Here is a 12,840-nt window from a genome sequence, read left to right as displayed (position 1 = left end):
TGGAGAGTTTCTGCTTGTATTTTTTTGCATGAAGTCAGAATAGCCTCCCAGAGCTGCTGTTTTGATGTGAACTGCCTCCCACCCTCATAGAACTTTGCTTGATGATACTCCAAAGGTTTTCTATAGGGTTGAGGTCAGGGGAAGATGGTGGCCACACCATGAGTTTATCTCCTTTTATGCCCATAGCAGCCAATGACTCAGAGGTATTCTTTGCAGCATGAGATGGTTCATGGTCATGCATGAAGATGATTTTGCTCCTGAAGGCACGTTTCTCCTTTTTAGACCATGGAAGAAAGTTGTCAGTCAGAAACTTTATATACTTTGCAGAGGTAATTTTCACACCTTTAGGATCCTTAAAGGGCCCTACCAGCTGTTTCCCCATGATTCCGGCCCAAAACATGACTCCTCCATTCCTTGCTGACGTCGCAGCCTTGTTGCAAAATGGTGGCCATCCACCAACCATCCACTACTCCATCCATCTGGACCATCCAGGGTTGCTCGACACTCATCAGTAAACAAGACTGTTTGAAAATTAGTCTTCATGTATGTCTGGGCCCACTGCAACCGTTTCTGCTTGTGAACACTGTTTAGGGGTGGCCGAATAGTAGGTTTATGCACCACAGCAAGCCTTTGAAGGATCCTACACCTTGAAGTTCAAGGGACTCCAGAGGCACCAGCAGCTTCAAATATCTGTTTGCTGGTTTGTATTGGCTTTTTAGCAACTGCTCTCTTAATCCAATGAACTTGCCTGGCAGAAACCTTCCTCATTCTACCTTTATCAGCACGAACACGTCTGTGCTCAGATTCAGCCACAAATCTCTTCACGGTATGATGATCACGCTTAAGTTTTCGGGAAATGTCTAATTTTTTCATCCCTTGACCAAGGCATTGCACTATTTGATGTTTTTCAGCAACAGAGAGATCCTTTTTTATTTCCCATATTGCTTGAAACCTGTGGCCTGCTTAATAATGTGGAACATCATTTTTAAGTAGTTTTCCTTTAATTAGAATCACCTGGAAAACTAATTATCACATGTTTTTCAGATTGATTTCAGTGATCGATTGAGCCCTGAGACACAATACCATCCATGAGTTTATTTGAAAAACAAAACAATTAAATCTTTACGACACTTAAATCCAATTTGCATAATAATTTGGAACACAGTGTACAGTTATGGCTGAAAGGGTTGGCACTTTTGAAATTGTTCCAAAAAATGAAGTGTTTCTCCTAGAAAATTATTGCAGTTGCACACGTTTTGTTATACATACGTGATTTCTGTTGTGTGTATTGTAACAAAACAAAAAACAGAGAATAAAGGCAAATTGGACGTACCGTAATTTCGCACAAAACCCCTAAAATGGACCGGACAAAATTGTTGGCATCTTTCCAAAGCTGTGGCTAAACAACTTTGTTTCACACATGTGATGCTCTTTCCAGCTCACCTGTGGCAAGTAACAGGTGTGGGCAATATGAAAATAACTCCTGAAACCAGATAAATAGGGGAGAGTGGACTCAATCTTTGCATTGTGTATCTGTGCGTCCCACACTAAGCATGGAGAACAGAAAGAGGAGAAGAGAACTGTTGTGAGCACTTGAGATCCATAATTGTTAAAAAAAAATATCAACAATCTCAAGGTAACCAGTCCATCTCCAGAGATCTTGATGTTCCTTTGCCAATGGTGTGCAGTATAATCAAGAAGTTTACAACCCATGGCGCTGGAGCTAATCTCCCTAAGTCATTGTGTTCCTTTCCTGCTCACCAAGGCAAAAATTGAAATGGTGCCCCTGAATATTAGCCTGCAGTGAATAAATGCATTTCTGTTGTTAAAACTATAGTCATATAAATGATTTTGAGACATTAAAGTTTCTAACAGGTTCACTTGAACTTGTCAGCTGTCTTTTTGGACAGTTCACAGCAGACATCAATCTCTAGCCCCATTACCCCGATTGCCACTGCACCAGGACAGCGCCGCCAGAACTGAAGCATCTCATGTGATTCTCCACTTCTGGGGCGGCTGTGGGCTGGTATTTTTAGGCTGGGAAGGGCTCATTAATCATGGACCTTCCCAGCCTGAAAATATAATCTCCCACCTGTCTGCTTTACTTTTGCTGGTCATCAAAAATGGAAGGACCTCACTTTATTTTTTTTCATTCACTTGTTTTCGGTTAATATATGTACAGTAAGCTACACATGCAAGGCACAAGCTATAGATCGATCTGTATATCTGTCTATTATCTCTGCACATCTTTAACACATAAACATCTTTCCTTTGTATTCTGCATTCTATTCCGGCTCCTATGGTGCGCATTGTCATACGTGCTGCCGGAAACAAATGAACATGTCTGTGTGGGTCATGTCCCATAGATCACAATGGGGGTGCATGTGTACCTGTCTCTTGTACCTGTGGAAACGGATGCCACAAGTATCGGAAACACCGATGTGTGAAGGGGGCCTAACACTGAGTGAAGGAAGAGCAAAAAGTTGAGCGGGAACTCAACATTTTTTTTTACAAAAGCACTCCGCCAGATACAGGACTTACAGCAGCAAAATGGTAGAAATATTTAATTGAAAACTATTTAGAAAATTGCTTAACTTTGTACTTTGGAAATAAACAATAAAAAAATGTGTGCAAAGTTGAGCATAGCCTTTTAAGGCTTTTATATAAATTCCGATGGTTTGCATATAACGTATTGTAGGAGTGCCAAAGAATTTCCTGCTTCTAAGGTCCTTGTATAATATCCAATATAGTATATCACTTTTATTTTCTCCATATGATGTCACACTGTGTACAAAAACACCTACAGCGTTATACAGAATATATGGTAACAATACGGCCACATTTTTGTGTTACAAGGTCGTCCTTTATAGTGTGATTTCACCAGACTGGTAAGTCATTACACCTTATATAACCTATATTGAATATACATCCTCTGTATTCATTGTCGTGTATGAGGATGAATGCAGGAACCAATCTGTTATTTATTTATTTTTTATTATATACTTGTGGGTATTTTTCTACAGCTTAGAATTCAATCTCCTCCTTTATCTTCTCAATATAGTTTTATCTACGGCTCAGAAACCCGCATAGCTCTTCATCTCCCCAGCATAGTTCTTTATCTTTTCTTCTATGCAGTTGGTCTGCACTTTATATGATCTTGTTAAATTGGTTCTTTTAAGTCCGCCCGCCCGCTTTTCCTGTGCAGGCAATGTCATGATGTGAAGAGAAGAGAGAGGTCAGGTGCCAAGCGAGCAGTCTGATGCTTTCTGTGATTACCGGGCTCTGTTTATTACTTATGTAAATAGCCGCAATCTGCCTCCTGGCACCGGGAAGCCTCCCACCTCATTGCCAGGCTGGCCGCCTATTAACCATTTTTTCTTTTCAACTTGTAATGTTTTGATCTAGGTTTTCACCTATTCTTAAACCTAAAACAAAGCATTTACCTAGAATATACAGTGGGTAACGGAAAGTATTCAGACCCCTTTAAATTTTTCACTCTTTGTTTCATTGCAGCCATTTGGTAAATTCAAAAAAGGTTATTTTTTTCTCATTAATGTACACTCTGCACCTCATCTGAACTGAAAAAAAAGCAGAAATGTAGAAATTTTTGCAAATTTATTAAAAAAGAAAACCTGAAATATCACATGGTCATAAGTCTTCAGACCCTTTGCTCAGTATTGAGTAGAAACACCCTTTGAGCTAGTACAGCCATGAGTCTTCTTAGGAATGATGCAACAAGTTTTTCACACCTGGATTTGGGGATCCTCTGCCATTCCTCCTTGCAGATCCTCTCCAGTTCCATCAGGTTGGATGGTGAACGTTGGTGGTCAGCTATTTTCAGGTCTCTCCAGAGATGCTCAATTGGGTTTAGGTCAGGGCTCTGGCTGGGCCAGTCAAGAATGGTAACAGAGTTGTTCTGAAGCCACTCCTTTGCTATTTTAGCTGTGTGCTTAGGGTCATTGTCTTGTTGGAAGGTGAACCTTCAACCAAGTCTGGGGTCCAGAGCACTCTGGAAGAGGTTTTCATCCAGGGTCTCTTTATACTTGGCCGCATTCATGTTTCCTTCAATGACAACCAGTCGTCCTGTCCCTGCTGCTGAAAAAAAAACCCATATCATGATGCTGCCACCACCATGTTTCACTGTTGGGATTGTATTGGGCAGGTGATTAGCAGTGCCTGGTTTTCTCCACACATACCGCTTAGAATTATCACCAAAAAGGTCTATCTTCGTCTCATCAGACCAGAGAATCTTATTTCTCATACTCTGGGAGTCATTCATGTGTTTTTGTTTTTTTTTTAGCAAACTCTACGTGGGCTTTCATATATCTTCCACTGATGAGAGGCTTCTGTCTCGGGCTACTCTGCCATAAAGGCCCGATTGGTGGAGGGCTGCTGTGATAGTTGACTTTGTGGAACTTTCTCCCATCTCCCTACTGCATCTCTGGAGCTCAGCCATAGTGATCTTGGGGTTCTTCTTTACCTCTCATCAAGGCTCTTCCACGATTGCTCAGTTTGGCTGGCCGGCCAGGTCTATGAAGACTTCTGGTGGTCCCAAACTTCTTCCATTTAAGGATTATAGAGGCCGCTGTGCTCTTAGTAACCTTGAGTACTGCAGAATTTCTGCTATAACCTTGGCCAGATCTGTCTCTGAGCTCCTTGGCCAGTTCCTTTTACCTCGTGATTTTCATTTGGTCTGACATGCACTGTGAGCTGTGAGGTCTTATATAGACAGGTGTGCGCCTTTCCAAATCAAGTCCTATCAGTTTAATTAAACACAGCTGGTCTCCAATGAAGGAGTAGAACCATCTCAAGGATGATCACAAGGAAATGGACAGCATGTGACTTAAATATGAGTGTCTGAGCAAAGGGTCTGAATACTTATTACCATATGATATTTCAGTTTTTCTTTTTTAATAAATTTGCAAAAATGTCTACATTTCTGTTTTTTTTCAGTCCAGATGAGGTGCAGAGTCTACATTAATGAGAAAAAAATGAACTTTTTTGAATTTACCAAATGGCTTCAATGAAACAGAGTGAAAAATGTAAAGGGGTCTGAATACTTTCCGTACCCACTGTATGTGAGCAGTATAAAATGCAATTCTCTAATACAATATTATGCTATAAATTGCTTTCCTTTAACCGCAAAAGATTAAAATGTACATAAAGTATGACAACATCAGATTGATCTGACATTCATTGTGCCCAATCGCTGATAGACCCATTTAACCAAAATTTCCTATCAAACCACCTAGGAGTGGTTTCTGATACTTGACAGACAGGGTCTTAGTTGTTCGGCCGCAGCGAACGCTTTGCTCCAGGCTGGCAAGTGCACAGCATTTATCTACAAGTCTGTAATTTGTGTAGGTGCATTTAGAATAAGAAGAAAAACGTAATAACTATCCAGTGTAAACAGTTCTTAAAGGGGTATGATTCAGTGCTACAACCTATGATGCCGCGCTTGGGGGAAAAGAAGTGTGTCCAAAGAGTGTTCGTTAGGAATGAACTAATGGGACTGGTTACTTAATTAATTCCCTGTTTCCCTGCTTGAATCATTCAACTGGATATTACTCTTTTGAAACAGGGACTGATGCCTGGTGTGCACGAACGACCTCAATGATAAAAGCCACCTCTTACTAAACCATGAATAGTACAGGTAAATGCGGTACTCAGCGCTTACCCTAAATGTGGTGGATAGCCGTCTGTGTTCCACAATCCATGGTGCCTCATCCGGCTGTGCGGTAATGGACAGGCTGGATGTAAGTTGTTTCTTGCTGGCGGTAGGAGGCAGAGAGTGCCTCAGCTGTGTGATACCAAGGGAGCCCCAGCCGAAGGCATCCCTGGATACAGCTGAAAAAAATCGCTGCCAGTACCTGCTTGCACGTGCTCTTGGGTGTGACGTCTCAAAGCTACGGAGCGGCGTTAGGACCAAAAGGGGTAACCATGGTGTTTCAAAGGTATTCAACCTTCTTCATCAGGATCCTTGTTGTAGTATATGTTGTAGCATTGAATCATATTCATTTACAGAATTGGCACATATTCTGTTCAGATTCCAGCAGCTGGGGGCTGTCCTCCCTACTCTACGAATCCCCCTCCCTGGGGTAGTTTGCCTACCAAGTGGTGAGCGCCAGTGTGACTCAGTACCAGTCCTTAAAGGGGTTTCCAGCAAGAACAAGTTATCACCAGTGATGAGCGAGCATGCTCGGCACTGCGCAATAGTCGATTGAGCATCGGGGTGCTCGTTTATGCTCGTTACTCAGTCGAGCATTGGGGTGTGTGGGTATGCTCATTACTTGATCGAGCATCAGGTTACTCAGGTACGCTCATTACTTGATCGAGCATCAGGTTACTCAGGTACGCTCATTACTCGATCGATCATTGGGGTGCTCAGGTATGCTCGTTACTCGATCGAGCATCGGGGTGCTCAGCTATGCTCATTACTTGATCGAGCATCAGAGTGCTCAGGAATGCTCATTACTCGATCGAGCATTGGAGTGCTCAGGTATGCTCATTATTCGATCGAGCATCAGGGTGCTGGGGTATGCTCGTTACTCGATCGAGCATTGGGGTGCTGGGGTATGCTCGTTACTCGATCGAGCATCGGGGTGCTCAGGTATGCTTGTTACTCGAACATCGGGGTGCTCAGGTGTGCTCGTTACTCGATCGAGCATTGGGGTGCTGGGGTATGCTCGTTACTCGATCGAGCATTGGGGTGCTGTGGTATGCTTGTTACTCGATCGAGCATTGGGGTGCTGGGGTATGCTTGTTACTCGAGCATTGGGGTGCTGGGGTATGCTCGTTACTCAAACATTGGGGTGCTCGTTACTCGATCGAGCATTGGGGTGCTCGGGTATGCTTGTTACTCGATCGAGCATCGGGTTGCTCAGGTATGCTCGTTACTCGGTCAAGCATCGGTGAGCTTGAGTATGCTCATTACTCCGTCAAGCATCGGGGTGCTCGGGTATGCTCGTTACTTGGTCGAACATCGGAGTGCTCGGGTATGCTCATTACTCGGTCGAACGTCGGGGTGCTCGGGTATGCTCGTTACTCGGTCGAACATCGGGGTGCTCAGGTATGCTCGTTACTCGACTGAGTATCATTGGTGCTTGAGTGTTATTGTTGTGAGAGATTTTTTTCTGCCTCCCTAGTCCTGCTGTTAAGGTCTTCTGGAAAAATGCTCAAGTTTTTCTTTGACTTCCATTGTACTCTGTACTCGAATCGAACCGGTCAGAGCATCCTAGCTGCTTCATTCGAGCACTCGATCATTTAAGTGCTCGATCATCACTAGTTATCACCAGTTCACAGCAATAAGTTGATGGCCGCCCGTTGGTTGAGATCTCCCCGAATTGCTGGGACTGGGAACTTTCTTCCTCTTCTATTGAGTTGAGTTCTTTTCATGCATGCACACTGTTCTTCTATTTACGGTCTATGAGACTACCATAGATAGTAGAGTACAGCGCCCCACCGAAAACCCGGCTACATTAAGATGGCAGGTGGAAGTCCCCAGTACTTCCATGGGAATCTCTGCCAAATGCCTTCCCCCCCCCCCTCCCCCCCCCACAATGTAGTAATTATTACCTTTCCTGTGAATGGAGTCACCAGTTTGTCAGTTTACAGGATTTAAAGGGAATCTTTCAATGGGGTTTTGCCAACTATCCTAAGAGGAGCATAATGTAGAAACGGGGACCCTGATTCCAGCGGTGTCACTTACTGGGCTGCCTCCTGTAGTTTTCATAAAATTCGTTTTATCGGCAGGAAATTATCACTATAGAACTACTAATCCTCCTATCAGGTAGTCCTCCATATTCATATCAGCTCTGTGCATCACCACCCATATCAGTGATTGGCAGCTTTCTGCCTATGCACTGTACACAGAAGGCTGCCAATCAGTGATGTGGGCGGGGTTATGTAGAGCTCCGCATTCTGAGAACTGCTACATCTGAAGCAAATAAAACTGATTTTATGAAAACCTCAGCAAGCATCCCAGTAAGCAACACACTTTAGGGATTGGGTACCTTAGCAGGCGGAGTCTGGTTGTATGTGTTTTTCATGCTATACCCATTATTCAGCAATTGCTATTTAAGCAATTCTCTAATATGTAATTTCAAGTGGCTCCAAACTGGGACGTCCAGAAATCCTGCTGGGCTCCTTAGAATTAAGGCTTTAGATTAGTTATTTGCGAGGTGAGATATTTCTTTTGCACAGTGTGACTAGATTAGCTTGTCCATCCAGTGCACGTCGGGTTAAAGTAAAAAAAAACAATTTTTTATGTAGTTTACGTGCTACTTGCTGAAGTGTAGAGCTTAAGAAAAGCTGGCTCTGCTTTTATTAGAAGTCTTAAAGATCAAAAAACACTTCTTTTTCTGCAGATCTCTGAACCTTTGATGGAATTTTGGCATCCAACCTATAGCATTTTTCTTCCTCCAGCATGCCTCCACCTATCTGAAGTATTCCAAGCTCTGGTTATACAATTCCAAATGTGCGAAATAGTCGCCGGCGACGAGCACCTGATGATATTCCAGGCAGAGGGCCACATGTACACCCCAAGCTTAGGATAATATGTTTAGATAGCGTCAGAGGAGACTGTGCCCGCGGCGAAGCCACTCAAATTAGTTGATGTCCGTAACTAACTAAACATCGCCGAACGCAGCCGATTCCGACTCTTGATTTGCCACGGGCAAGAGTGGTTTTATGTTAGATCTAATTGCGAGACGAGAAATGGTTTTTTTCCATCTATCGTGCTACAACATAAATACGTGGAACAAGGCTGACATCAGAGTTTGGAAATGCACTCGGACAAATTAAAGCTAGTGCTCACTTGCACCGCGCAACACCCGTCACGTTTATTCAGATAAAAGGCTTAAGAATGACAGCGGAATTCAGAGGAACACGAGAAGACAATCCAGAGATGTCTGCTGATAATGCTAATGTTTTATAAGACTTTGCTCACCCGAATCATTAAACATCCTTCACGGCAAATGCGGTGCAAATCAGCAGTACGTACCACATCGCATTATTTTCTTTAACTTCATATATAACCTATCCCTTCAAAGTTTCACATGTCACATAACTTACTGATTGACGGCGGTCCCATCACTATGGATGTCACGGATGTGTCAGAGGCTGCAGACTGTTGCACTGCATCTGTCTACAGAAGGTCTCGGTTGTTTGCTTTGCAGACTAGTGTCCACCTCCCCCTGGTGCTAATGACCACACCTGGACCTGGGTGTTTATAACTCCCTACTTCCTGTTGGGAAGTGCGGGTGTTATTTCCTGTTTGCACTTCTTTGTTGAGACTTGGAGCTGTAGCAGTCTGCTAGTGTCCTCCTGGAGTTTAGAGGGTGTCGGCGTGTCTCTCTGAGTCTACTCAAGCTAAGTGTCCCCCTTGTTGAATTTATCCTTGTTGTCTTTAGTGTTAGTGGGATTGACTAGCGCTCATCCTGTCCTTCCCAGTGAAGGGCTTATTGCCAGAGTCACACAGGGATTAGGAGTCCTGCTCGGCGATAGGTGCGGAACCTATTTTGGGACTGTAGGACAGACAGGGTGACGTGAGATCAGTTCAGGGGTCTCCGCTTCTCCCTTACCTACTGTTTGGTTCCCTTTCCCGTATCCCTTTGTGTTGCATTTAGTCTGTCCTACACTGTGCATGACAGTATGCCCAAATGGTGGTGGCTTGATTTGTATATATAGCTTTAATAGCGATGGCCATCTTATAAATTGAGTCTTTATGTTTGGAAATCAGTCACCTATTTTCCTACTACAATGCCCATACATAAAGGTGTTCTACCATCTGCAGTATTAAAAGGGTTTTTCATGACCTTTTTCAAAATGTGGCACAGTAAAGAGATAGATATGAAACAAAAGAAGTGCTACGTACCAGTTAGAACCTCCACTGCTCCAGTGGCCTCCACCAGGGCTGAAAGTGATGGTGTTCGGTCTACTAGTTACTGCCAAAGTTACTCTTTGACTATGGGTCAACTGTCTGGTGGACAGGACTTCGTCATTGTGGTGGGTCAATGTCCTTCCCCATTGCAGCCAGTCACTGGCCTCAGCAGTTATGTCTCTGATGGACAAGGGTGTCAACACTTCCAGTCTGGTGATGACACTTGGAGGATTTGAGTGATAAGTGACACTTTTTTCTTTTTTATCCATTAGTGGCAAAGCTTTGAGAAGAATATATGTCCGAACCAAGGTATACAACAGAAAGGACCTGGTTTAACTCAATGATCAGGGGAAAAAATTTGGCGGTCCCAACCTGTCCTCAAGAAAGGTTAGGGGGAACTACTGGGTTTCTTTAAAGAGACCAATTGTGTATGAAGTTTTGGAAATCTCCACGCGTATGCAAACGTATGAAAATGAGTTTCATTTGTTCTACGTGAGGGCTATCTTGCAAGTACCACCTAGGAGGGGTAGTCACAATATAAGATAATTTCCAGTCAGTTAATGAGCCTTGCAACATGACCAGAGATAAATGCCAAGCCAGAAAGTCATCTGCAGACTGACTATAACGCCGCGTTCACACGTTCAGTTTTTATACAAATGAGAATAAAGCCGTATTCTCTAAGCGCTAGGATGTATGCAGACATTGAACATTTGAATGGAATTACTGCTGTATAGAATATACTTAGTTGGCGCATAAATTGGCTAATTCATATGTGCTCATCAACCATGGCAAGGTGACCTTTCTTTGATGGGACCCTAAACCTAATATTTATCAAACTTTATCACATTTTCATATAATCAGTGTCTGCATACATCTAAGGGCTTACATAGTGCTGCTTTATTCTTTTTGTTTGTATATTATGCAGTCACTGCAGCTTTCACCTCTTCGACACTTGCTTTATTCTGTTAGGAGATGCTGGTGTTTGGTCAGGATTGAAAAAAAGAGTAATCTAAATCTATCATGCTATTAATTTTTTATGGTATACTAACATACATCAGCTTAAAATGATTTTTTGGCTTTACTTCTGGCAATAGATTTATAGACCTGTTCTCTGTGTACATTGGGACCCTTCCTGGCATGCACATAAAAAGTGGGGTAAAGACATGGTCTTGGCTTACTTCGCACTGGTAATGTAATATTGTGATCGATCTTTTTTCATAACTTACATATGCCATAAAATCTGACTCGTACATTTACCCTCTGCACCTCAGACTTTATCGTAGCCGCACAAAGCCCTTATCAGGTTTTTTTCTCTCTTTTTCTAGATAAAACCAACGCCCGGATACTAACAAAAAAGGTATGAAGATCTTCTTCCCACTGGAAATATTCCATGAATGTGAGCCTTACACATCACTGTGATACAGTTGCGCATTTTCGAAGTATTTACAACTCGCTACCTGTCCTCTTACTCATCTCATCCCAAGAAGGAAATTCATGCTAAAGGTCCAATGTGTGGGATGCGCCATGCACAACGACAGTGACACCGTAGTACGCTGCTCTTCATGAGGGATGTCAGGTTTTCTAAACGTCTCATGACTATTTAATTTCACATTCCAGACTGTGTCATCCATTTACATCATTCTTTTGTATGGCAGTAATTGTTGGGCATTAGTGATGAGCGAACGTCCACGGATAAGGCGTTATCCGCCATGCTCGGGTGCTAAGAGTGTCTTCAGCGTGCTCGAATAATATGTTCGAGTCCCCGCGGCTGCATGTCTCACGGCTATTGGACAGCCTCAACATATGCAGAGATTGCCTGTTTGTTAGGCTATCCCAGCATGTGTTGACATGCAGGAACGGGGACTCGAACATGTTTTTTAAGCATGTCGAAGACAGTCAGTTAGCACCCGAGCATGCTATAAGATCCGTCCTCCACCAATTAACGTAATGGCGTATATGGAGCTGAGCCTGCTCGTCCCCAGCTGGCTGCTCGTCCCCAGCTGGCTGCTCGTCCCCAGCTGGCTGCTCGTCCCCAGCAGGCTGCTCTTCCCCAGCTGGCTGCTCGTCCCCAGCTGGCTGCTCGTCCCCAGCTGGCTGCTCGTCCCCAGCTGGCTGCTCGTCCCCAGCAGGCTGCTCTTCCCCAGCTGGCTGCTCGTCCCCAGCTGGCTGCTTGTCCCCAGCTGGCTGCTCATCCCCAGCTGGCTGCTCGTCCCCAGCTGGCTGGTTTTTATAGGAGATCCGTAGTATTGCTTTACATAAAATATGCAATCAAACGATCGCAGGTTCATATTTATGGAAAGACTAAAAATGAAAATTAAAGAATAAATAACAGTCTGGTCAAAATATAAAATGACATTAAAGGGAATATATCAGCAGGATTTTACCCCCCTCCCCCTAAACTACATGTGCATATAGTCCTTTCAAAGACTAGTCCACAACTGCTTAACATTGGCAGTCCGTTCCTCCGTTACTGAGAAATCAGCTTTTGAATTGATTTACAAATAAGGCTGAAGATTATTTGTAGATCTGAAGCCTCTGTCACTCCAGCTCTAAATCCCCCACGCAGCGCCACCGCCTCCTGCTTCACTGACAGCCTCTTGCTGTGAGATTTCAAACAAAGGAGCCGTCAGTCAAGCAGAAGGCAGTGGGGATAGAGCTGGAGTGACATAGGATTCAGATCCACCATAGTCATTTGCATATCAATTTAAACGCTGATTTTTCAGTAATGGAGGAATGGAGTGGCCATGTAAAGTTGTTGCTGGACTTATTTTTGAAAGAGCGACATTCACCTATAAATAGTTTGGGGTTCCCTTTAAACCCAAGAAGGAAAATTAAAAATCAATCTAAATGGCAGAATGGAAAATCACGACACCAGTTCATAATACCCGCAACAGGAATGAAATAGGAGCAAAAATTGGCAACTTTAGACCTGGTGACAGGTTTGGACTGTGACCTTCAGG

General features: G+C 43.5%; 1 protein-coding gene across 1 annotated transcript in view; it reads left to right on the top strand.

The window, feature by feature from the left end:
- MICU2 (mitochondrial calcium uptake 2) overlaps positions 1 to 12,840 on the top strand; it is a 342,067-nt gene that overhangs the window by 232,406 nt on the left and 96,821 nt on the right. The window contains exon 3 of the mRNA XM_069759113.1: positions 11,206 to 11,237. Coding sequence (XP_069615214.1) covers positions 11,206 to 11,237 — 32 coding nt within the window. The remainder of the gene's footprint in view (positions 1 to 11,205; positions 11,238 to 12,840) is intronic.

Source organism: Ranitomeya imitator, chromosome 3 (genome assembly GCF_032444005.1).
Source record: "Ranitomeya imitator isolate aRanImi1 chromosome 3, aRanImi1.pri, whole genome shotgun sequence".
NCBI lineage: Eukaryota > Metazoa > Chordata > Amphibia > Anura > Dendrobatidae > Ranitomeya > Ranitomeya imitator.
The sequence above is the reverse complement of the archived record's forward strand: the minus strand, read 5'-3'. Positions and strand labels throughout refer to the sequence as shown.